The sequence below is a fragment of the Dipodomys ordii genome, unplaced genomic scaffold (genome assembly GCF_000151885.1).
Source record: "Dipodomys ordii isolate 6190 unplaced genomic scaffold, Dord_2.0 Scaffold45, whole genome shotgun sequence".
NCBI classification, from domain to species: domain Eukaryota; kingdom Metazoa; phylum Chordata; class Mammalia; order Rodentia; family Heteromyidae; genus Dipodomys; species Dipodomys ordii.
Window position 1 is genome coordinate 12,469,521 of NW_012267261.1, and position 27,441 is coordinate 12,496,961.

A 27,441-nucleotide genomic window follows, 5' to 3' on the forward strand; every position below is an offset into this window, starting at 1 on the left:
CTTGCCCTGAAGGGCAGGCCAGAATTAGTTCATTCCTTTAGCTTTCAAAAGATTTTATAACTTTTTCCTTCTCCCAATCCATTTTGGCTTTACAGCTTTTAAGAGTATCTGTACTTGTTCCATTTGCTTCTTTTATAGCAGAAAAAGTGAACAAAATATGACAGTAAGTTTATTATAGTGCCAGCTTCTTTCTAATAATCATTTGAGACTTTTTAATAATAAGAAGTGAGAATTTAGATAGTAAAAAGTGATTATAATCCTTCTGCTCTTAAAATATTATCCATGTACAGTGAAAGCAGGGGTTATAATTTGTGGAGGGGAAGGAAAAAAACAAATCGTTTAAATAGGGATACAGGTGGACCCATTGTAACAATGAGATGTACAAGTCGTATGTCGAAAACGAACTTTACAAATTTCGTGTGGGGGGGGAGGAGGGGAGAGGATGGGATGGGAAGGGAAAACAAAGGAGGAGGCTGCAATGCTTGATAAGAAATGTACTCATTATCTTGCCCATGTAATTGTAACCCCTCTGTATAATATTTTCACAATAAGAAAAAAAATATTATCCATGTGAAGTAGCTTTAATGAAAGCAAACTGCTAAGCAAATAGAATATGGAATATCAATTTCTAAATTGTAAATATTTTCTTATTTGTCTGTTTTGTGTGTGTGTGTGTGTGTGTGTGTTGCTCCCCAGCACCTGCAGCTTGGCAGTGCTCTGCCATAGAACTACAACCTCATTCTTCAAATCTGGCTTTCGGTGTTGCTTAGTACCTTCTTTTTAACCCTGGGAATAAGAGACCAAGAAAGTACACATGTACTTCTATGTGGTCATGGCTGGAAATCTAGTCATACAGCCAATGAGTTTTGTGGTCACTCAGTGTCCAGTACAACAGAGTCATGATATATTCAACTATACCTCCCCTCAGTCATTCACAGTACTTTGCAAAAGGGAAAAAGAAACCTGAATTGCAGTAATTTATGCTGCAGTTTACTACCTCTTTAATTCTAAACCTGCCACCTACACTAATACAATTAGAATATTCTTCTTCTAGCTTGAATTGTTATAGCACATTAGATGGCTTTTTCTGTGTTCCTTTCAGAATGTGTGTGTGTATGAGAGAGAGAGAGAAAGAGAAAGAGAGAGAGAGAGAGCACATGTGCATGTGTATGATGAGGAGGGGATTGTTATTTGGCTTCATATTAAAATACATTATCTACCACTTCTCTATTAAATAGGACTGGAAATAATCTTTGGTGATCTTAACACAATGTTCATAATTGACAGCTGAACTGACCAGGAAATGATTTTTAAGATGCCTGCCTCCCATGTAATGGTGTCTAGATATTTAGTGCTGGGGCTAACAGTTTCCTGATGCAAATTATAGTCTAGATGTTCTGAAAAAAAAAAAAAAGGCTCTGAAATAAGCAGAGGCTTCAACTTCAAGGGTGGAATTGAAAGTAGTCTCATCAGATGCAAGCCTAGGTCATCTGCGGCCACAGTGGTTCATTCAACACAGTAGTGCAGTAGGAAAATAGTCCCTTTAATGCCATAGTTATAAAGTTGAAAAACCATATTTAAAATATTGAAAAACAGTATTTCTCAGGTGTAAGAGATATATACAGGAAGTTCATTCTTAAGGCAATTCATTGCCAGAAAGTTTAGATCACACATAATTGCACCTATTCAATGAAAAACTATGACTAATAAGAGAAAAAAGTCTTTGACTTTCATTAATGGAAAGAGTATACATTTTAATTATGCTCCAAGATGTTACAGACCTGGAAATTAAGAAATTTCAATCCGTATAAAATAGATTTATTGTCAATATGCAGTCATTAATATAACCCATGGAGATGAAACATCACTGTGTACAAGGCTCAGATGCTCTAAAATGTTATCTTACCTCCATGTATGTTCTAACAAGTGATAAAATATGTAAAATTACAATGCAAAGAAAAATACTACAAGAAAAATTGTTGCAGATCTTTATATGAAAATCCTTTATTTCAAAGCTCTGTCCACTAGGAATAATACCATACTACAGATCAGAACCCAAGTAAACTACTTTTTTTTTTTTTTTGAGGTTACAATGCTCAACAACATACTGGATGAACTAAAAACATATGGCAAGAATCAAGATACAAAGCCTTCAATGATGTTAAAGAAGAAAATGTTAATAAAGAAACGAGAGTGGAACCATTCATTGTTCTAGGTTGATTTTCTGCTGGAATGGTCTCCATTTATAGCACTCACAAGAGGTCTATAGAAGGGTAAAAATGGGACCAATCTCAGCTTTACTGAAAGGATTTTCAAATCAGAACAAACCCAAGCTGTTATAATACACTGTTGCTAGTGATTTCTACTCTTTAGCCCTTGGCCCTTTTTTGGTGCTTTTTTCCTAATTTCAAAATAACAGAATTGACCTATCTCATCAGTTGTAAAGACACTAATTCTGGTTCAGACATCATAAGATTCGGACATGTCTATCCTGTGTATGCAAGTCACTTCCCCTTACACATTGAGACTAACCTTAATTTGGGGGAAAAGATTAAGTATTAGGAATTACTTTCCTTAATCAGAGGTTTGCCTGTTGGCAAGATGCTTTGGTTGGTAGCAATGTAAGAAATTGTTGACAGGTTTGGTCAGAACAGATAAAAAAGATGGCACTACTGAATTACTGTAACTCATTGTGGTAGGTTTCTGTAGTTAGGAAGAAATGACCTATGGATGTGCCCAAGTATTTCAGAGGGAGAAAAATGTATCTTAAAAAGTTAAAATAAAAACATTAGAAAAGGAAACACAAGAAAATACAGCAAAATAATAATACTGTAGTGATGGCAGGAAAGAGAATTCTTACAGCCAACTACCTTGGTAAGAAGTATCTAGCATGAAAAAAATCACTTTCCCATTTTCTTTTGTGCTACATTAACAAGTATTCTTCACATGAAGAGGAAGAGGAAACCACTTACACTTTTCTTCAAGGGTGGGGGTGTCTTTTGGAAATGAGCATTACAGACAGGAAGGAAAGGTAGGGAAAGCTCACTCAAAGAGGTCCTCAAACATGCGCTGTCCCATTGCTATGTATGCTTCTTTCTCTTCTGGTGTCATCTGGGTCACAAGCTCTGGCCGCTGGCTCACTTCACTATAGGAGAAAGGACGGCCAGCCACTGTGACAGTTGGGTCATCTGTTACTTCCTCAAACTCATCATCCTCGTCTTCATCTTCTTCCCGGTTGCGGGCAGTCACAGCAGCAGGTCGGGGTGGAGAGTCATCATCTGACTCGCTGGTCTCGCTCTCTGAGTCACTGCCATTGGCGGCAGGCACAGGAGCCGCTGTCCCCACTGAGCCAGCTGTCACGGAGGTAGTCTTCTTCTCATGAATGAGGAGTGCTCGCATCACTTCCTCGTTGTCATCAGGCCCAGCCCGGCCATCCTCTCGCTCCTGGAATGTGTCCATATTTATGCCACCTGAGGGTTAAAACCCAGAAAGTCAAGATCCTTACACAGAAAGAACATTCCTTTATGGCTAATCAAATATATACTTGAACATACATTATATAGATGATAATAAAAAAAAAACACAGAATCCATTGCTTCCATTTCTGGAGCTGCTGTCCCATCAAATATTAAAAATATTTCTTATAAACTGAACCTAATTGCAGCCCATGGATTTTGCAGGTAAAATAGTATGGATTTGAGTCTTGGTTCTTCTCCAGTTGAGCTGTCTATCTTGAGGAGGTTACTTACTCTCTAAATGTCAGTAACTTTTCTGTAAAATGGGGTGATAAAAGGATGTACCTCCTAAGGCTCTGAATAAGAACAGATGAAATAATGTCTATGAGGGGCCAGGCATAGCAGATAGCAAAGCATGTGCTCCTGATCTTGTTTAGTAAAAGCCAAAGGCCTTTCAATGGCCTATAAGGTCCAATGGAATTTGCAGCCTCTCCTGGCCACCTGTCTCTCACAGCTATTTCTCCTTCTCCTTACTCTACTCTAGCTGCAGTGGCCTCCATGGTATTCTTTGTATGTACCAGACACTTCTACCTCAGAACATTCGAACTCACCCCTGAGCCTAAAATCTCTCCTCTAGGTTTCCATACCATATACTCCCTTCTATCTTCTATAACTTGATTCAAATGCCACCTTATCAACACCTTGTTTTCCCCACCACACTCATTTTCAGTTATTTAGTGAATAACTTACGTATACTGTTTGTCATCTCCGTTCCAAGGACGGAGGATTAACCATAGATATTTGCCTTCTTCATTCACTGATATCCATGGTACCTAGATGATATCTACCTCTGCTAAGTATTGATAAATGGGTCAAAAATGGTAGTTTTATTTTCCTGAGGCAAACTAAGCACACTTTGAAGTCTTCATAGAAAGGAAGCTAATTTCAGGAGTAAATATTCTTCCACATCGCTTATTTTATGTACATATCTTAATGGATATACTTCAGGTCAAACTTGTTTTTTCAAGCATTTTGCACTTTGATAATACCATATATAAGCATATATAAAAGGTTTAAAAGTGGTGCATGGTATCAAATTCCCTTAAATCAAATACCTAGCACTTCTTAGTTGTGTGATTTTGGTCAAATCATATTATCTATCTCTCTCTCTCTTTTCTTTGATTTTCTCATGTTCAAGAATGAGTCAGCCAGGCACTGGTGGCTTATGCCTGTAATCCTAGCTACTTAGAGGGCTGAGATCTGAGGATCGAGGTTCAAACCCAGCCGGGGCAGCAAAGTCCATGAGACTCTTATCTCCAATTAACCACCAGAAAAACCAGAAGTGGCACTATGGCTCAAGTGGTAGAGTGCTAGCCTTGAGTTGAAGAGCTCAGGGAAAGCACCCAGGCCCAGAGTTCAAGCCCCAAAACCAACAAAAATAATAATTTTTATTATTCACTTAATTATTGTGGCAACTAAGTAAACATGAAGTGCTTAGTACGGGTCTGGCACCTGGGAAAGTGTTATCTTCTATTACTGTCAAGAGAAGACTCGGGACCAACTCTGGACGTGGATGAGGTAAAAAGCCTCTCCGTTAACACATAAGAAGTATTAGCTGGAATGCTAGACATTTAACTCCTAAATGAGAGACTGGGCATGTAAGAGAGAAAAGGAGGTCAGAGAGAAAACAGGCTTATGATGATGTGGATGCCAAAGAGAGAATTAAAATCAAATGTAACCCTAGAGTTCTGACTTGCACTGCAGTAATGCAGTGGAAGCAACAACAATAACCACAAAAGGGTAAGGAATGCTGTGAGTCTAACCATGGATGCTACTAAGCAATTCTGGAGCTCACTGGCTGAGCTATAGCAAAAAACAGATGAGCCAAAGGTTACAAAAGTGGGAAGAAAGGTAGCAGATTTTTATAGAGGCAACTGCAAGGAAATGTGATACAGAAAGATCATCTAAAATGCATTGAAGGACAGACCAAGTCAGGTATGGGGCAGGACAGGATACTACTCCCTATTCATGCTTCCAGAACCAAAGCAACAAATGAAATGTCAAGGAAAAACCAAACAGATAATGGAAATAAGACATCATTCATGATTTAGCTATATAAAAACAAGATGTGATGCTTTGTCATTAGGTCTCAAGTAAAACATGTTAGGATTCAATATGGTCTGGAAAAAAACAAAACAAAAACCAAGGGTATAGGTAGTTTTCCATAACGAACACAGAACCAAAAGGAATTAAAACTTTCAGTACAGTGATGACATGACTGAAGTTCTGTCAAAATCCAAAAAGATATCAAAATAATTTGAAGTTTGAGAATAAGAAAGTACAGAACAAGTAAGATTTGCTTCATGCATTCATTAGATAAAGCCTGTTCAACAGAACGAAATTTATCAGGGTCAAATCTAAATTTGTCTAGTACTAGAAAAATTCTATCCCATTTTGCAGAGAGAACTTCAGTAGACTAGATGACTTACATAAGGCCCATACAAGTTCTATTCTACTATTTTAAGTAACTGTAAATATCAAGTATTAAACTTAAGATTTTAACTATAAAATATTGGTTAACAACAGTTTTACGACATTTAATTTTGTTTCTAAGTTCAAAGGAATGAAGATTTGGCAAGAAGCCAAGCTAGGGAAAGCAAATCTATTAAACAGACAGCCTAACTACTACATAATCTAAAACAACTTGAATCAAAATAACTAAACATAGCAAGCTAATTAGTGAGGAGAAGGGAGAATAAGGAACAGTTGTCAGAGAATTTTTTTTTCTTTCTGATAAAATATCAGAGAAAGGGCTAAAGATGTGGCTCAAATAGTAGGCCCTGAATTTAAGCCCAACCAACTCAAGAAAAAATAAAGAGAATCACACCAAAATACATGCTTTTGGCATCACATACATATTCAAAACACATAACATTCTAAAAAAGGCAAACAGAGAGAGAGAGAGAGAGAGAGATTTTTCAGTTACTGATGAATTCCTAGCATTCTGACACTAGTATGGATATAAACCTGGGAACTGGGATGGAGAAATATAATAGAGGTATAGATAGATATTCCCTGTTACCTCTGCTTTCCTGTTTTTATCCAGTCTTAGGCTCCTATTTTCTATATTACCACCTCAGTCTTGAATCCAGTAACTTACAGTAGGGCTTCCAAGTAAAATCTCAGTTCTCAAACTTGTAAAGATAATGCCATTGTCAACCATTTCTGGCTCACAGAATTTAATTTATCAATCTTCTTGGACTGTAAGAATCCCAATCCTTTTTTTGTGCGGTATTCCTTGTATATATTTCAGGTAGCACAAGTCCTACTTCTAGCTATTCAGAAGGCCTAAGATCCAGGAGCATCAGAGGTAAGGCCAACCAGACAAAAAGTTTCCGGAGGGGCTGGGAAGGTGGCTCAGTGGTAGAGTGCTTGTCTTGCATGCATGAGGCCCTGGGTTCAATTCCTCAGCACCATATAAGCAGAAAAAAAAAAAAAAGCTGGAAGTGGCGCTGTGGCTCAAATGGTCTTGAGCTGAAGAGCTGAGGGACAGCACCCAGGCCCAGGCCCAGAGTTCAGGCCCCATGACCAGAACCCCCACTCCCCCCCCCAAAAAAAAAGTTTCCGGAGACACCCATCTCACCCAATAAAAAAAATGTGGTGGAACACACTTGTCATCCCAGGTATGTGGGGAAGTGTCAATAGGATTGCAGTCCAGGCTAGCCCAGGGCAGAAAGTGAGACCCTATTTTAAAAAAAAAGAATGGGGCTTAGGGAATGTCTCATGTGGTACAGTACCTGCCTGGCAAGTGCAAGGATCTGGGTTCAAGCCCCAGTACTGCAAGAATAAAAAAGTGTGTGGGGAGAGGGATTAGGTATGTCCTTATAGCTCCCAATTCAGTAAAATAAAGAAATGAACTTTGGAGATGAATTTGGCTACCTTGAGCAGAGTAAGATTTTCCCATGACAATAAGATAAAGACATTATAATTTTTCAAATTTAAAAATAGATATAAAAAGCTATTTGACTAAGGTGAAGGGCAATACAAGTATATAGGTATCCTGATTGTAAGTCCTACTACTGATTTTCTTCCTTCCTGATACAGTGCAACTATTTGTAAAGTGAGTACAATAAGTTATCAATAAAATTAAGAACTGTCCACTAAACCTAGTTCATTTTCCACTGAACCCAAGATGCATCCATCTTTCTGACATCTACTCTTACCTTCTTTCATGTCCTCAGAACCATAGGCTCCTTGAACAGTGCTCTCTCTCAACCAAATGGGCCTCTCTTTGGCAGATTTTCCTTCCAGTGAGGTTCGATGAACGTCTTCTTGGTCGTCCATGTTAATGACAACATTCTGCGTGTATAAGTCCTCATAGGAAGGGCCCTTGCTGGTCCATGCTTCCCGGTGGTGCCCCCCTGCCAGGCCAGCAGCTCCCGCAGTAGTTGCTGCTCGATCCTTGCTGTTTAAAAAGATTAAAGAACAAGAAGAAGAAAAAGTCAAGTCTTAGTGTTGGGAAAAAGGGCGGCTAGTGATTACTGAAGTATTCAGAGTAAATGCTATCTAGCAACCATATAATCCTATCTAGAAATCTACAGTTCTGGGGGAAAGCTGCATGGATCAGAGCATTGTGTTTGTTTGTAAGGTCCTCAAATACTAGATCATTTGACGTATACAAATGAGTGAAGTTTTACACATTGAGATATTTCAATAAATCTACTTGGAGGAGGGGAAAAATGACATGGTGACATGATCCACTTAAAAACACCAACCAAGATGTGTTTCCCTTTGAGAGCACACACACACTCTGCTAGAGTGTGCCCCTGCCTTTCTGCTTGTCTGTCTGCCTACTTGCTTAGTTACTCACTTACTCAATAAAGCTGTCAAGTTTTCTTACTATAAAAATTTTTTAAAGATAAATAAAACACTAATCTAGCACAAAGAAAAACAAAACATCTACCAATGACATCTTTCATAAGAAGTTTGTTTTATCAAAAATGAAGACAAAATAAAACGTTATATTAAGAAATACTTAGTTCAACTCAGAATAAGTCAAAGTGGAAGTTAGAAAAGTATTTCACACAGCAGGACCTAACTTGAAATTAACATTATCCTGCCACTTGCTACTGAGTAAGGCACATCCAAATCTCTGTACAGATCCAACCTATTTTCAACCAAAATTTGATTGACAAATTTTGATTGAAACTTGTCAATCTTATCTGTCCCAACCATTGTTTCTGTTCCACAGGGATTGTGACCTGTTTCTCAGTCTATTTTGTTTTGCTCCCCAAGACCTTCTTTGCTGTTAGCATGTTACTTAGCTTTCTCTAGTCATTTAGTTTCTCCATCTCTACAATGAACCAAGAGTCTCATCTTTCAGATGTTTTGTTTCCCTGGATTCTTTTAGCTATTAAAAATGCCTTTGGATATACCTGACTCTGCCTGAGCTCATGCCTTATCTTTCTCTGCCTGCAAATGACACTTTTCCCTGCAACTTCTACACAGAATTCCCCTGCTCTGTGTGTTTTATCCCATAAGCTACTGTTGTGATTCCTAAAGTACCTGATCAACGCATACCTTTTGCTATGTCCTTTTCAGTGTCCACTTGACCTATGTTTCTCCTTCTCTCTCATTTCTGTCAATCTTTCCTGTGGATCCTAGACTATCTCCTGTGTGGAATCTGCCCCACTGTCTCAGCAAATACTTCTCTTGTCACCTCATAAGCCACTTATCTTCCTTTATTTTAGTCCCTTATTTTTTCTGCAAATACCATCGCTCCTCTTATCTACCTGGACTTTCTACCTCATGTGTAGTAGGTTTCTCTGATGTCTATCTTTGTCCATCTATCTGAAGGACCTATTAGGCCACTCCCTCAGACAGTGTGTTTTTGACCATCCTCTGGAAGTAACCATTCCTCCTGCCCAGGCTCTGTTATCTACAGGACCACTGCTACTTGTGCAATCAAACATCTCTTTCCAGTTGTTCAACCCAGGTTGATGCAGTCATCTAATCCATGCCTTCAGCTACTGTCTGTGTTCTTTCCCTTGTTCTCACTATACAGCTACTTCAGAGCCACCCTTTCCCACACCCTTTTCTTCCTGGCACCCAGTCTATCTTTCCATGTCTCAACCACTTCTTTTGCCTGCTTCCTTCTTGTTTGTCTCCTTGCTCCCACTTACTTGTTCTCCCACTCTGAGTCTTTCTAAATATAGCCAATCCATCTATTTGTCTTGCTGTATTTTGAGGTCTCCTGCTACAGCTGCATGTAATTGGTTTTCTCTACTTCTATTTCTGCATTCATCTGATGTTACTTTTTGTACCATGTACTATTTGTCTTGATTTTAACCATCCCTAGTTGTTCTATTGTCTTTTGGGGTTTTGTTTTTTTTCATTTTGATGTATTATTTTACATGTTTAGAGGCATTGTGCCGTTGGGCTCCTAAGAGTATCCTTCTTTGGTATCACTATCTGTTGTCTTTTGAAAGGCTGGGTGGTGGCCTTCACTGTAATCTGACTCTTACTTTTGTGTATACTGGCTTTTTGAAAATTTTGTTCCCCCCCCCAACATTTCCTTTTCTTTCTCTTCTCTCCTGATTTTTTTTTTTTGTGCTTACTCTCTACATTCCCACTATCCTCCCTCACCCATTTATTTCCCTCCTTCCTATGTCTCTTCTATCCTCAGCCAGCTTCCTTATCCTATAAGGCTGAGCCTGCTCCTAGACTTCTCTGTCCCAAATTGTCTCCCTCCAACTTAGTTAACTCTGCTTAGGAAAGACAAGAAAGGCATGGTTCTAAAGCTCTTACCTGGCAAACTACATTATGTCTTTTCTTCATCCAGCCTCCTGAATGACTCACTCACTCAATTCTGACGCTAGTTTCTCTTTATCCATAATCCTAAACATGGTTTTCAATATACTCTCTTTAACGTTAACTGAGGACTATCTCATAAATGCATAAAAAGTACTTGTAATAGAGAAAACAAGAAAATTAGAAAGAATAGGACAACTACAATGAATACTAGTCTTTTTTTTGGGGGGGAAGGGGCGGTCCAGTCATGGGGCCTGAACTCTGGGCCTGGGCGCTGTCCCTCAGCTCTTCAGCTCAAGACTAGCACTCTACCACTTGAGCCACAGCGCCACTTCCAGCTTTTTTCTTTTTGCTTATGTGGTGCTGAGGAATCGAACCCAGGGCCTCAAGCATGCAAGGCAAGCGCTCTACCACTGAGCTACCTTCCCAGCCTGAATACCAGTCTTTTGTTTTCAGTTTTCTGGTATAGAAATTCAAGGTAGATTTTAATTCAGTTTGAGACAATAGAATTTTTAATTTAAATTTTTATTTTTTTGAATGATGTTAAGGTTTTGAACTCAGGGCTTCAGGCCTCACACTTACTAGGTAAGTAAGTGCTCTACTACTTCAGCTGCTCTTCCAGCCCTAGCTTTAGTTATTTTTTTCAAACACTGTTTCCCATTTTTCTCCAGGACTGGTCTGGACTTTGATCCTCACATCTTTTTCTCCGTGTAGCTGCAATTACAAATATATTCCAACACACCCAGATATTTTTGCTGAGATAGGGTCCTACTCACTTTTTGCCTGGAGCTGGCCTCAAACTGTAATCCTCCCAATCACTGTCTCCCAAGTAGATGCGATTCAGGGATTACAAGTAAAAACCACTGCTCTCAGCCCAAAACAGCAGAAATGTAATCCCATTTGAAATATGTCTTAAACTTTTTTCAAGAACATATATTTTTTTAAGTTACTTTTTTTTATTGTGAAAATACTGTCAAGGACATATTTTTAACCATAGTTAACTCTACAAATTTTATTTTACCTTTACTACAGACACAAACCGTAAATTACCTGCCAAGGTGATGTGCCACTAAAAAAAAATCTGGGTAAGAGACAACTACATTTCTTCTGTATATTTACATTTCTTCTATGGAGAAAATGTGCATATTTTTATCGAATTTGACAGGAATAATCATGGTTGAGTGTTTTTCAAATTGTTTTTTAGAACTTTCAAAAGGTAAGACTTATAAGAGCATTGTATCACATTAAAATAGATTACTTGGGAGGAGGTGGGGTACTAGAAATAAACCAAAGGCCTTGTACATGCTAAGCATGTGCTCTATCACTGAGAAATAAACCCAGTCTTTCTAACCTACATTTTAAAAGATCTTTAACATAAGTATAAAAGATGATGGAAAAGAGAAGATTAAAGCAAACAAGGAATTCCTTGAGAAAGACAGAAAAACTTTGAAGAATCACCAATGGGTTGACCTGTTGAAAGGCTAAAACTGCCCATCAACTTCTGGATTAGGCTTGCTGATTACTGCCCCTGAAGTATCTGACCTAGGACATTAACATTTAACTGATGGCAGTCATTGAATCCCATATTAAAACAAACATTCAAACAAAAAAATGTTGTCTCTGAGCTCTTGGACACTTGATGCTTCCTTTCTTATACTTGGGGGAAGATGGGTTATTATGTCCCTAAGGCAGGAGGAGCTATTATAGAACTTAGAGAGCTCCTACAGAACAGAAAGGCCAAATCAATTCCACTCCAGAGTATAATATCTAGGTAGTGGATATAACAGATGCTTGGTGGGACCATCTGAGTCAAAATAACATCTTCTAATTTAGTTCCAATGGTTATTCTCAACTATTTTGTTATGGCTGGCAGCTCTAGGAACTCCATTCTGTCTTTCTTGTGTGTCTCCATTTCCTGCCACCCTTCTTCCTTGATGATCAGACTATTAAGTTTTCTTTTTCTTGATCAGTTCATTTCCCCTACTTTCTGACCTGTCACTTCTAGAGTCACAATCATTCCTGACAAGGTAACTTGATCACAGCATACTACTGCTGGGCTTCTGGTGTTGCTGTACCACTGCAACTAGCCTGAGTCAAGAAGTCAGGGTTACTCAAAGATGCTGAAATAGGAGGCAGACTGTGGTAAAAAGCTACTATAGTGGGAAGCATTTTGACAAACAGGATGAATAACTAAAGGTAGAAAAAAAAAAGTCTGAAACTATTGTTACTGTGTAGAAGGCAGAATATATATATATATATACACACATATATATGTATAAGACATATATATATATATTTATATATATATATATATACACACATGTTTTCATAAAAGCAATTTTTCTCATAGGTTTCCTTCTAGGTTAGAGCAGCAGTATAACTTAGGTGGGCTGAAAAAAAAAGTCAAAAAGCAAACTTGATAAAAGTGACAGTAACAAAAACTTAAGGCTACCTATGTTGTAGATGATAACTCCTGCCAACAGTGGCTCTTCTCATCATTGCTTACTGACTTTATTCAAATACCAGGGACTAGTTGCTCTAAAGAACTCAGACCTTCTTTAGTCCAAGAAGGTAAAACTTTTTCTTTGCCAGATGCTAGTTTAAAAGTAAGTACATAATGATAAAGAGTGCTTGCTTGCCTAGAAAGTACAAAGCCTGCATTTCAAACCCCAGTAAGGACCCAAATAAATCAGTGACTGAATGAGTAAATAAATAAAACCATATAAAGCAATTTTAGACACTGAAACACTGGAGACAGACAAAATAAAGGGGGCACTCTGGGAAAGCCTTCTTCAGTCTTAAAATAAAAAGAAGATATAGTCCATTTTTCTGCATTTGGATTATTTATCTGCAGGTAATAACCTGGAAACACATGAACACATTAAACTAGTTCTCCATACCGTCCAAAAAGACAACCAAGAGACTGAGCTCAACAGAAATAAAGATGGAACAAACATAGCTCCTTCAGAATGCTATTAATATAGAATTATACTGCTTCAGAGTATCTCATCAAAGACAATTTTTTTTTATTGTTCAATCTACTTCTAGTTGGATTTTCTATTATCATAGACAAAGACATTCTAATTGATACATGGAGTTAACCAGAAAATATAATAACTGATATAGATACAAAGATTTCTATGTGTCTAGATTATTTTTATGAAAGAAATTCAATTTGCACAAGACTCTCTATTCTGAAACATTTCCACTACAGGAAATAACATACTAAGAGCTGCTCTAAAAAACTATACACCTAGACTGTCCAGCTCTATAGTAGTAGGTGGCTATAAATTCATAATGGGAAAGAGGAGAGAAAAAAAAGGGTAGAATACAACCATATTTTATGGCATGGCAGAACTAAAACTGCCTCTGTAACTCAAATCAAGTACCCTGATTTGGAAGAAAAAAAAAAAAAAGGAAGCCAGTGTTGAAAGTATAAACTTGCACTTAAAAAACTAAGGCCAGAAGCTGAGTGAGCACTGGTGGCTCAAGCCTGTAATCCTAGCTACTCAGGAGGCTGAGATATGAGGGCTGTGATTCAAAGCTAGCCTGGGGAAGCAAAGTCTGTGAGACTCTTATCTCCAATTAATTAACAGAAAACTGGAAGTGGAACTATGGCTTAAAGTGGTAGAGCGCTAGCCTTGAGCAGAAGAGTTCAGGGACAGGGCCCAGACCACAAGTTCAAGCCCCACAACTGACAAAAAAAAAAAAAAAAAAAACCTAAGACAAAATGTGTAAATGTTTTGAAGTGGGAAATCAAATGCTGCATGTCAAAAAAAAAAAAATGTGGATTGGCCAATAGTTGGCTGAGTTGCTTCAGGCTCAAGCAGAATAAGTTGTAGAAGTTAACCTAACTGAATATTTTGCCAAAGATTCACAATGTTCTCTATTCAGTACAAATACATTTCATCACAAGCACAAGTTACTAAGATAAACAAACACAACAGAGCTCAGATTCTATGTGGCATGCTCTTTAGTACGCTAGGAAGTTACTTACCCAATCTTGCTCCTCAAAGTTAAAACAAGGGAAATTATTAAAAAGCTCTTGGTAAGAGCATAGGGCCACCACTTACCTCTGTTTCAGGGCTGGGATTTCTGTGGGTTCTGGCTCAAGTATTTCATAGGCCAAGTTCACATCCTCTGTCTCCCGAAGCAATGCATAAATGGGCTCAATTTGTTCATTAAACCTTGCCAAAAGTGTGCGTGCATCTTTTTTGGGCATTGCTGATTCATCCTCTTCTACCTCTGTATGGCAAAAAGTACAGTGGAAAGTTCCTACAGAAAAAACAAAGTCTCAGGTTAGGGAGATGAAATCTTCCAGACAAGCTATTAGCAAAGAGCTAATCTCAACACCCTATTAAAATATTCAAATATATTTAAAGAGTTGAAATAATCTCACAGTGGACACCCATGTTTCCACCATTTAGATTCTGCGATTATCATTTTGCTAACTTTACCATCTGTCTACCCATTTCTTCTTAATAATTCTCTTTTTTATGCATTTCAAAAGTTTTTTCTTTTTGGGGGGTACCAGTCCTGGGCTTGAATTCAGGGCCTAGGCGCTCTCCCTGAGATTCTTTTTCTCAAAGCTAGCACTCTACCACTTGAGCCACAGCACCACTTCTGGCATTTTCTGAGTAGTTTACTGGAATAAATCTCACAGACTTTCTTGCCCAGGCTAGCTTTGACCTGTGATCCTCAGTTCTCAGCCTCCTGAGTAGCTAGGATTAGAGGAATGAGCCACTAGTGTCCTGTATCATTCCTACCAGTTTTTAACCCTAATATTTCTAAGATATTTACATTTATTTTAGCCTACAGTTCAAACCTTTATAGCTTATCATTGTACTTGTATCCCTTGACAAACAGTTTCCTTTTTACATGCTATCCAATTGGTTTTCTATTACAGGAAGAACTAAATAAATACCTAAAATTAAGATTCCAGTCATCCTGTATGTCACTACAGGGCTCTTTATGCTTACTAACCATTTGTATCTATTAAATATAATCAATTTATTATATATTTTTAATATCCCTAACACCCAACTTAGAACTACATTAATTTCTTAGAAACCTCTAGATTTTTCACATCGACTATCATTTCGCTAAGCTAGATCATTATTACAGCCTAAAAGGGCTTCCTAAACATGATCCTTGAGTCTATGTTTTCCTTCTACAATTCCAAGTTTCCTAAACCACCACTTCGTCATCTCCTTTTCCTTTTCTACAGTCTATTTGATAACTGAATTTCTAATGCTCACAGCATGAAATTTGAATTTCTCATCCTAACATTCAAGACCTTGAGGAATTTGACCCTAAGATACTATAATCCAGCCAGAGTCCTTTCTTTACATACCAAAGCAAGACAAACATCTGAGATTAGTAACTATTTATATAGTGCTGTTTCTAAAACAATTCCATATACACTTTTTGATCCTTATACCAATCTTGTAAAGTGATGTCAAACTGAGGCTCTCAAGAACTTATTCCAAGTCACACAGCTAAAGAATAGAAAAATAACAGCGGTTAACATATCTGAGTGTTTATAAAGTGCCAGGTATTGCCAGCCTTTGAGACTGGTATTATTGTTGCTCATTCAAGTATGTAAAATATAGAAGATCCAATGAGCTCAGTAATTTGCTCAAGATGATACAACTACTAGCTAAGAGGATAGGATGGAAATTAAATCAGTTCAAACTACTGTGCTGTAGCTCATATTCTTAAGTATCACCTAACAGTCTGTATCAGTAGCCACTTGATTTCCAGTTTGGTTTTTTTATTCACAATACCAAGGCTATGCATCTTCCCTTTCTGATTAAATTTACTTGAGGGATTAAAAGAGATAATATGCATACTTGGTACAGGGCACTTAGTAAGAAGTCAAACATTCAACTTTGAAAGACCTCATGTGTGACTGATACATAATCCATCTTAACCTCTCTTTTCTCAGGTACAGAATAAACAAACCAGGCATTTCTGTTTCAATGTAAAACCTGATCCTATTGATATATTCCCGGTGGTTTCTTTACTGATCCCACAGCCACCCAATAATAAGCAAATTCTTGTCTAAAACATTTTTCTTCCCATCTTCCAGTTGTCTAAAAAATACCTAATTTTCTACATCTACCACAAACAAGTAAGAGAGGGAAAGAGAAAAAGGAGGGAGAGGGAAAGATGGAGGGAAAGGGAGGGAGAGGGATTGGGGGGGGCTGGAGCAGGGAAACAGAGACAAAGACAGACAGAGCAACATGCTCAGGTGGGAGGTGGCCCAGAACTCCTAGGCAGGCATGGCATTTGTCAAACAGAATCTCACAGCTCATTATCATCAGGTAGGGTTCTCTGTAACCATGATGGAAATGACACAGAACCAAACTACTATATTCATGATGACAGGCAAAAGCAAGTACTCTGTATAAACTACAGAAAAAAAAAGATCCCAGCAACCCAAGTAACTGCTGCTTCTTTACCAATTACAACTTTGGCCTTGCAGGTAAGAGACATAAAAATACCCAGTCACAGAATTACTTTCATTTTTTGACAGTGCCTAGTCCAAGATAATTATCCCCTAATCCTCTCAAAAATTACCCAACAAAAGTCCAAGTACTCTAAGTCTGTCTAGTACCACCTCACCAAGAGACTCTATAAATGGATCCTTTTGTTAGAGAGAACATTCACAAATTTAACTTTATTATAGGCTTATATAGCATGTCTTTGACTAAAGGGTGTAAACATACAGATTCTGGCTGAGTCAACTGGACAAGAATACCATTTATCAGAATAAAGAGAAGAACAAGTTCCTTTTTCTTTGTAAGTAGAAGTTACCATTTTATATATCTGAATCCATGTTGTCTCCACTAGCTATGAAAATGGATGTAATAAGCCTACTTATTAAAACTGCTGAGAGCTCAATAGAGAGCTCAATAAATACTAGAAATTTAGATATAAGAATCCATAAAATATAGCTAGTAACTGAAGGCAACATAGGAACCAAAGAGATTAAGGAGAGTGAGGAGATAGTCAAGTTATATATCCAATTAAAGAAAAATAAATCCTTGAGAAACAGAAATGGTACAACCACAGGTATACCAAGAAAGTATTTGAAGGTAATGGTAAGGTATTAATTTTTCAGGGCCAACCAGAACTAAAAAACTAGAATTGATATTTAGTTACAAAGAACGAATAGTAACTTACTAGAGAGATTTTAGAATTATCCTCTACTTACTTGTTCCATGCTGTTTCCTTCTTCAATAAAACATAAAGAATATAATTCACGTAGGAGTTAAAAACTAACCATATAAAATAAGATCAAACACAAAGGCGCCATGCCTATGTGCCTCTGATCATATAAAATACTATTTATCAAAATGAAGCCCAGGAAATGAAAATAAGAGGGTTTTCTTGGTTTTGGTTTTTTGGTCTTATTTGTTCATTTATCTGTCTTTGGGAGGGGAAGGGGCACAGAAATGGAGAAATATTGGGTAAAAGAAATGCAACAGTACTCATGAGATCCTATATTGAAAATGATCTATACAACTTGTTGGTAGGCATGGGAGGAAAAAACTGGGAGGAAAGAAAGGGATGACATTGTCCAAAAAGGAATGCATCCATTACCTGACTTATGAACTGTAATCCCTCTATATATCACCTTTATAACAACAATTTAAAAAGTATAAAAAGTAAAATTAATTATAGTTCTCTGTATCTGCTGAATTTTGAAAACATTATCAATATGGGACTTGGTAAGGTCTGTGCGTATGGAGAACTGTCAAGGAGAACTAAACCATACTTAGAAGACAATTATTCAGTTTAGTAGCTTACAAGTTATCTAGTAGGTTTATATTCTTTTTTTAAAAGGACTTCCATTTCTCATGTGTCAAAGTACCTAACAGATAAACATAAAAGCAAAAGAAGTCAACAGAGCTAAGGGGCAGTCCTCTAACCCTCCCATTACAGGTTTACAAAGCATCACAACCAGCTTCCTCTGTGTCTCCCAATGTGCACCTTGTGCTACAGAGACTTCAGTGCTGTTCTTTCTGCCCAGAATGCTTTCCCTCCAAATGGCTACTCTCCTGATGTGCTTCAGTTCTTTGCTCAAAAGTCACTTCACCACAGCATCCCTACCCAATATTATCTAAAATTTCAACCGTGTCCTATCTACTTCAACAGTCCTATCCCTTCTTTTGCTTTCCTTTTCCTTGATGTTGTCAGTATCTAACTTATTAATTTGACTACATCTAGTTCATTAGTTTCCTTATCTTAAAAAAATGTTAATACTGTAGTTGGGCAGCAGTGGCTCCTGTCTGCAGTCCTTGCTATTCAAGGAGGCTGGGATCTGAAGATCACAGCCCAAAGCCAGCCATGGCAGAAAAATCAGATAGTATATTCAATTAACTATCAAAAAAGCTGGAAGTGGAGCTTTGTCTCAAGAGGTAGAGTGCTAGCCTTGAGCAAAAAAAAAGCTCAGGAACAGTGCCTAGGCCCTGAGTTCAAGCCCCAAGACTGGCACCAAAAACAAACAAACAAAAGGTTATACTTAAATAAAAACAGTTTTCCCAAATACCCCACTACTATTTTGAAAACAATATGTATTTCAGACTTCAGCTTTCAATAAATGAGCATGTTTATCAGTGTAGTAATTCTAATAAAATATTAATGTTTTATTTTTTGTCAGGGGGGGAAGGACAGATAAAAGGGAAGGCAAAAGGAAGAGAACACATCATTACTTGAGAATCTTGGGATGACAATCCATTAACTCTAACATATTTATATATTCAAGCAAAAAAGAACATATGGCCATAAGGACCCTGAATTCTAGCACAATCCAGATTTACCGAGTGACTTACAGAAGGCTTTCTTTCCTATAACATATCAACTGTATGTACAATTGTCAGCTGGCCGCTTTCTTGTGTCACTGAATACAAACTGGGGTTTGGGGACCTGGCTTAAATAGTGATACTAGCCACTGGTAAGACCAGAAGTAGTACTGAAGCTAGGTCCCAGAGCCCCAATCCCTATATGATAACATGCAAGGGCCATGTGAAAACTACACACACAGTGGGTATGTTACAAGAAAAACACATTAAATGTACAAGGAACCCAGATATTTTATAATGGCCATCAGCATGACTATTCTTGATGCTCAGCAGGGCCACATCTTTACTACACTGAAAATTAAAACATACTTCAGAGGGAGATGTTATTTTATTATACTAGGCAGTAAGCAAAACCTCATCTTTTGCTCTGGAGAGAAACGATATCTTCCAAGGCTGCTCCTTATATAAACATCCTTGAAAAGGAGTCCAGAAAATAGGCAGTTAAGTCAGGACCTTTGTACAGGATTTGTATAACATAAGACCCAGGGAGAACTGCAATTACCACATCTGGCAATTGTTCCCAGAGAAAAACCTAGGCTGACATCTCTGAGTCCTATGTTTATTACAAAAACACAAACTATAAATGAGAAGCAGCTTGTCAAAAGCCAAAGGTAAAAATGTGACACTTTAAGGAAGATGATTTCAGACAAATTTAACATACTACAATCATTTAAGAACACCACTTAGAATTATAAATCTGCTTTCCCAAAATCAGTAGGGGTGGAGGGCTAGAACAAGGCCATGGAAACTCAGTACATGGTATGTTCTAAGCATAGTGATGATGGTGGGCATACCCATGACAAATATCCTGTCATCAAGAAGCTTTAAGTTTAATAGAGAAGGTACCTGGAGCTCAACATGATCAGGAAGAGCGTAAAACTAAAGTACACAAGTATTTTAAGAGTTCAAAAACAATATCTTTAGTGAAGGGTACAATGCAAGGCTATAGATGAAACATACCTTCTTGAGGTAGAATTTAGAGAATAAGACTATTATAGAGATCAAGGCAAGGGAAAGGGAGAAACAGATCATTCTAGGTCATAAGAGAAGTAGATTGAAAAATGATACTAAATTGTAATTTCAGTCTGGTAGGAATACAGTATCAAACAGGAAGGCAATCCTAGAATTTACAAGAAACATTTGAGCCCTGAACGCTAAGCTTCATTTCCACTTTTACTTTAATAAGAGAAAACCACTTAAGGATTTTAAGATGAGGTCATCAAACCTAGTATTTACACATGTTCATTTGCTTTAGTGGCATTAACATTCAGGCCCAAACCCAGAAATAGTGATTCAATAGGTCCTGATGATACTTAGGAATGTGAACTTCAAGATGCCATAAGCAATTCTGATGTACACTTTTGGTAGAATAGTTGTTAGGTAATCGGTGATACCAATCAGTTATTCTTAGAATTAACCTCTCAATACTAAGTTGTAAGACAGGACTTACTAATCAAGACCCAGTGAAGAACTTAGATGGAATTTCAATTCTCTGCAATCTTTTCTACATATAGGATAAAGGCAAAAATAAGAATGGAGAACATGCAGGCTAGATCCCCCAATGTGAGAACAGAGAGAAAATAAAGGCTACAAAGATTCTGAAGGTAAAGCTGAGTTCAAAAATACCTTATTTGTTTGATCATCCAGATTCACAAACTACAAAAGAAACTATTTTGCAAATATTCCCTTGTATTCATCAGAGGTGAGTCTGTGCAATACTAGTATCCAAATTTGAAATACAAAGGAATGGAGATTTAGAGATACTAAGGTTACCAATCATAATTTGAAAAACAAAATGAAACAAAAAAAATACCAATCTTGAATTCAAACAAAATTTGTCTCACTTAAAAGATCAGACTCCTGCCGGCGCTGGTGGCTCACGCCTGTAATCCTAGCTACTCAGGAGGCTGAGATCTGAGGATCGCGGTTCAAAGCCAGCCCGGGCAGGACAGACCGTGAGACTCCTATCTCCAATAAACCACCAGAAAACCGGAAGTGGCGCTGTAGCTCAAGTGGTAGAGCACTCGCCTTGAGCTGAAGAGCTGAGGGACAGCGCCCAGGCCCAGAGTTCAAGCCCCACGACCGACAAAAAAAAAAAAAAAAAGATCAGACTCCTTGAATTCTGAATTACACAACTCTGGCTCAATCTATCATTCTTGCCAGTTAGTATAGAAAACTTTTCATATGTATCTATATAAATCCTCCCTCTTGGGCTGGGAAGGTGGCTCAGTGGTAGAGCGCGTGCCTTGCATGTTCAAGGCCCTGGGTTCGATTCCTCAGCACCACATAAGCAAAAAGAAAAAAGCCGGAAGTGGCGCTGTGGCTCAAGTAGTAGAGCACTAGCCTTGAGCTGAAGAGCTGAGGGACAGCGCCCAAGCCCAGAGTTCAGGCCCCACGACTGGACCCAAAAAAAAAAAAAAAAAATCCTCCCTCTTTTAAAAAGAGAACAGATAAAGTATTTGTAACAAAGAATTTACTAACAAACATTAAGTGCCTATCATGTTTCCCTTTAACTGAGATGAGTCTTATTACTAGGTTTTCCAGAAAGATCAAAATATATCCAGTTGCAGAAAACAGGCATTGAAAATTGGGAGAAAAAAATTTACAAATTTGATGTTTTGGAACTATTTTAGAGTCATCTGTAAGTAGAATGCTTAGGACTCTTCTAACGAAGGTAAAATATCACTCTAAAGGAAGAGAAAAGAAATGGAGACCAAATTGTGAGGAGGAATTTGTTATGGAGAAAAAGGACAGAGATGTAAAATCAGATTATGGGTAAAAGACATTATGAGTCAAGTCTCCAAACAATTAAATATTTAAAAAGAATTTTTTTCCCTTTTCATTCCAGTCTATCCGATAGACTACCAACTAATGCCCATAATTTGTTGTCAAAGATTTGCCAAAGGTATTACTTGTAACTGGAATATTATTCAGTTATTTTCCTCCTGCTGGTCCCCACAAAAAGCAATCAAAAGAAGTCAAACTGCTTTGACAGAGCTCAGTGCTGCAGTACTGAAGTGCTAGTCAGGTTGCAGCCCATGACCTCAAGGCTGGCCAAGGAATGGGGAGGATCAAATTGCTGCTGCAAAACCCTCACCCCAAAATGTCCTAAAAGGTTTCTAACTGCCTGCGCTTCCCTAACAACAGCCTCCCGGAGCTGCCTCTTTGAGGTTCTCCCTCCTTGCACCCTAGGGCCCAGTCAAAACAAATAAGCAAATAAATGAAATATCAAGTATTGATAAAAAAAAATTGTAGGAAAAAAAGCAGAGGAAGATAAAGAAACATGAGGATGAAAGAAAAGGGGTAGTGTTCCATTAAGCAGGACATTCCAGGGAGGTATCTCACACATCTATGAGCGGAGACTTCAAAAAAGTAAAAAAGAAGCTAGCCATGTAGATATTTGGGCAAGGAGAAAGTGCATGCACAAAGGCAATTCAAGTGAAAACATGCTCGATGCTGGCAGGGTACACTGCCTATTTCTTAGCTGTGGACATTGAAGCAAGGGGTAGAAAGTCTCCCAGACTTGAAGGCAAGGTAGGGTAGGAGGAATAGATTAAATCCTTTATAAACTCAAAATCCTACTTTTCAGAATGAGTGGAGAAAGTTTTGGAGTTCTGAAGATAAACAAGGTGATATGGCCTGATGTAGTTTTTAAAAGAATCATTGGCTACTAGCTAATTTTTTAAAGCTTTGAAATCTTTGTTTGAAATCCTTTGTTAGAAGTTTTATAACTGAAAATGTTTAGAGGGATATATATTAAAATGTTAAATCAATGCTGGTTTCAAAAAGTCACCTTTTATTCCAATTTTCAAAGTTTATTTTCATCAAGCAAATGCCTTCTGTTTAATTAGACAAGGGGAAATATGTGGAAAAAAGAATTTCTTTTTCTATCAAATATATGACAGCTATATAGTTATATATTTCACATAATTTTACTTTCTTTTAATAAAATAATTCAAGGCAGAACATACAACACTGCAAAAACATTTGAACATGTAGAAAGTCAGAGATAAAGTGGTTGTTTTTAGAAATGTCACAAGATCTCATATGTGTATTAATGATGTATATAATCCAACTTTATACCCCAAATTCAATTTATCAATAAAATTGGCTTCTGTCTTCTTTCAAATGGACTTTCCTAGATTTGGTCTAACCACACATTATTCCTAGATTCTGGAACTCATTATAAAGAAGAAAAATGTACTATGCCTGGGGGCAAGGGAAAATAATGACAAATTGAAATATAGTACATGGATGCTAGCAACAAATTTCTAAATTAGGCTTAAATCAAATCAAATCCCAGCATGCAGTGGGCAGGCAAAAAGTCTGATATGAATATTTGAAAGAAAATACTATTTGCCAGAATCAAAACTAAAAAGCAACTCTTCACAGTAAATGCTTAATGTCAGCATTTAAAAAATCCACAAAAGTTTAAAAGGACACAGCTCTCAAATTCTCAAGATCCAAAGCAATCAAGCCGCAAGTAAAAGTTAGGGAGATAAAGGAGCAGATGAGGAAAGATCCTTGTTCCTTACTATCTTTCTATAACTTGTTTTTACATATTCTTTTAACTTATTCTAATAATTACCTCTACCACCCTTCCAAATCCATACCTGAGATTTCTAGTATACCTGTCTAATTAAGCAATCCTAGGTTCTGAAGACTGGGAACTCAGCAATTAAGCACATAAATGCTATATTGCTTTTGTCTGTCCTTGCTTTTTAGCATTTCAGAAACTGAAAACTCTGCTTACATCTCCTGCCTTAAGTATTAAGAGTAGCTTGCTTTATATACCAAGGAAAACTAAACAAATATAGGCCCTTACTAGTTTCAACACCAAGATTACATGAACAAGTAGCTCAAAACTCATCAATAGCAGACGTCTATTCACAGTGACTTTTAAGTTATTATTGACTTGGTTGAGCTATTTAACGACTTCTTTATGTGAATCCTAAAACCTATTGTCTCTAAGTCTTTTCAAATGAGCCACACAAAGAGAACCCTCTTAAAGGTTGTTGTAGTCTTTCTAACATCACTCTAAAGGCTACAGCCAATCTATATACCTCTAGATTCATGTGATTACTTTGTAAGATCCTCCAAACTCACATCCACACATACATCATTTGATAAGTTAACTACATAATCTATAAATTATTATAAGATTTTATTAAATATTTATTTAAAAAAAACTTCAACTATCCCTTTCCTCAAAGTTTACTTACAATAGGATCTGACAGAGAGGCTGCCAAACTATTTTCATCAAACCACAATTTTAATTTGCCCACAATAAAACTACATGGTACATATGCATATATAGAAGCTGTAAAACTACATTCTTTTGGCAACATTCCTACTAAGAAACAGTAATAAAATATTATATATATATATATGTTATATATATATGTTTTATATATATATATATATATATAAATAAAGGATCCAAAGGATCTTATCTATAACAGAAAAAAATAGATTTATCAAAGTGTTTGAAAGTGTGGGCAGGAAAACTGGGGAATGGAATCCAATCTATTACGATCAGATCTATATATTTTTGAGCTGCGCACTAGTGTCTACTCTGGAGGCTAACACTGAAGAGGATCAGTTTCATGCCAGCCTAGAAAATACAAAGCCCTAAATTAAGATTCTACTGCTCCCATATATATATTTTTTTCCGGTCACGGTTCTTAAACTCTGGGCTTGTGCACTGTCCCTGAGCTCTTCAGCTCAAGTCAAGAGCTCTCTACCACTTGAGTGAGCCACAGTGCTACTTCCAGTTTTCTGGTGGTTAATTTGGAGATAAGAGTCTCACCAATGTTCCTATCTGTACTAGCTTTGAACCCTGATCCTTGGATCTCAGCCTTCTGAGTAGGTACGATTACAGGCTCACGTGAGCCACTGGAGCCTGGCAGCTCCCAGATATTTTGAACATTAAAAAGAAACTGGAGTTTGGTATGCTAAGGAAACAAGAGATGACAAATATTCTAAGCTATCATTACAACTACAGCTAATATGAAAAGTCTGGTGTTTTGTGGGTGTTCTTCTTCTCTTTAAATTCTCCCTGACATTATGATTGCATAATTTTAAGATTAAAAGTGGAAAACACAAGGCTATTTTCATGTCATCTAAGCTTAGCATCTAAAAAGAGAACAAGATATGTTGTTGAACTTACAAGTGCCATTAACTATATCACCCATGGCTGAGACTGCTAAAATAGAAATATGAAGTCTATTTAAATAGTTAGAAAGCCTACTAAATCTAAAACATGCATTTATGATGTGAGGGATTTCATATCATGTTATCTTTGTTTTGACTGTATGAATCCCCCATATTTAAGGAACTAAACCTATAACAGTTTACCTGATTATTAGGGTTCTAAAACCAGGGATTGGTGGTAAAGTTCAGGGTATTTATTCCTTCCATTTTAATAAAATAAAGAAGCTGTACTTATCAAGAGTTACACATTTTGTCAAAGAAAGGGATACCAAAGATTGCTAAGGAGAATGGCAAATATGGAGAGAATCTATACTCTTTTAAGAAAAGGAGAAAAAAATAGCAGGAAAAAGCTATTTAATAAAGTAAGATCACTGGCCTGTATTTGTGAATTAATGCTGATAAAAACAATAACTGTGCTCAACCTTGAGCCCAGAATTTCTAGGTGCTCCTCAGGAGGTTATCTAAGCATCACTTCTCTTTATCCACTGACAGAGAGCAGCCCTACACTTGAGTTAAGAACTTTTGATTCGAGCAACAGTATAAAGTCTAGGTTTCAAATCTAACTTCTAAATGTTCCCTAGTGGTTAAGATAAATCTGAACTGTTAGAGAGAAATGGAGATAGAAGGTTATCTTTTATCCCCATCACCTGACCAAAAAAAAAAAAAAAAGGCCAGAAATAGTATCAATCCCCAATAAGCAACTAGGAAATAGGATGGGTTTGTAGAAGACCAAGAGTAGAATGAAAATTGCAATCTGTTCAGACAGTGCCTAAGATTAACAAAAAAAGTTCCCTCTTCCCCTGAAACATACAGAAAATATTTCTTATTTTCTTCATTATGAAGAGATGAAAACTGAGTGGAACAGAACAGAAATGAAGAGAAAAAGACAAAGATTTCTAAGGAGAACATAAAGACGTGGGGGGGGGGGCGCAGTGGTGGATTATTAAGGCATTCATAGCAAAAAAAAAAAAAAAAAACTTACCAGAATTGACAAGCAAACAAAAGCCAGTATCAACTAATCAGCAATGTTGTCCTTAAAGAAATATCCGATGATCTACTGAATAGTAAAACTTTACTAGATTAAAAATAGTAATGCAAAATAACCATATAACCATATAACCCATACTTTAAAGTTTTTCATGTCAGATATATTGTATTTTTGGAAAATACATGTTTTGTCAATTATGACAATGAAAGTCTTTCTTTGCCTCACTTAAGACAAAGTGTATGTTGTTGACAATTCTCTTCCATTCATGAATGGCTGAGACACTAAATGCCCTTTTGTTAACTTGTAAAGAACTCCCCTTTTTTTATCAGCTAACTTATAAGCTTTAGATCTTGGTTCCAACTTAACTTCTGTAGGCCTTTCCCAAATCCATAGTACTCATGCTCTCTCTTTTACTTTTTTGTAGTACTAAGATTTGAACTCAGGCACCCTATCATTTGAGCCACACTTCCAGTCTTTTTTGCTTTAGTTTATTTTCCAGATAAGGTTTTTACATTTTGCCTAGGCTCACTTCAGACTGTGATCCTCCTACATCTCATCTGCCCACTGTACAGGTGGAATCAGAGATGTATATTATTATGCTCATCTTGATTTTTGAGGCAGGATCTCCCTAACATTTTTGCTTGTACTGGCCTCAATAGTGATTGTCTTACCTTTATTCCCCTCAAAGCCAGAAATATAGCAATACAATACCATGCATAGCCTGAGGTAGGCAGTCTTGATAACATTTTATATTTCCACTAAGCATTTAAATACAGTACAATTATCTAGCAGTGATTAGCGTGAGTAGGTACTCAAATATTTGCTGAAAGAACAAGTCAAAAGTAAAGTTGTCAAGCCGGGTGTCGGTGGCTCACACCTGTAATCCTAGCTACTCAGGAGGCTGAGAGCTGAGGATCATGGTTCAAAGCCAGCCAGGGCAGGAAACTCTGTAACACTCTTATCTCCAATAAACCACCAGAAAACTGGAAGTGGCACTGTGGTTCAAGTGGTAGAGTGCTAGTCTTGAGCTGAAGAACTGAGGGACAGAGCTGAGGCCCAGAGTTTAAGCCCCACGGCCAACAACAACAAAAGTAAAGTTGTCAGT

At 37.3% G+C, this 27,441-nt stretch overlaps 1 protein-coding gene across 3 annotated transcripts in view; it reads right to left on the reverse strand.

The window, feature by feature from the left end:
- Positions 1 to 2,412: 2,412 nt before the first annotated feature.
- Gtf2e1 (general transcription factor IIE, polypeptide 1, alpha 56kDa) overlaps positions 2,413 to 27,441 on the reverse strand; it is a 30,570-nt gene continuing 5,541 nt past the window's right edge. For all 3 annotated transcript variants that reach the window (XM_013019285.1, XM_013019284.1, XM_013019286.1), the window contains exons 3-5: positions 14,339 to 14,540; positions 7,679 to 7,920; positions 2,413 to 3,470 (exon numbers count right to left, since the gene is read on the reverse strand). In XM_013019285.1, coding sequence (XP_012874739.1) covers positions 3,043 to 3,470; positions 7,679 to 7,920; positions 14,339 to 14,540 — 872 coding nt within the window. In that variant the 3' untranslated portion in view covers positions 2,413 to 3,042. The remainder of the gene's footprint in view (positions 3,471 to 7,678; positions 7,921 to 14,338; positions 14,541 to 27,441) is intronic.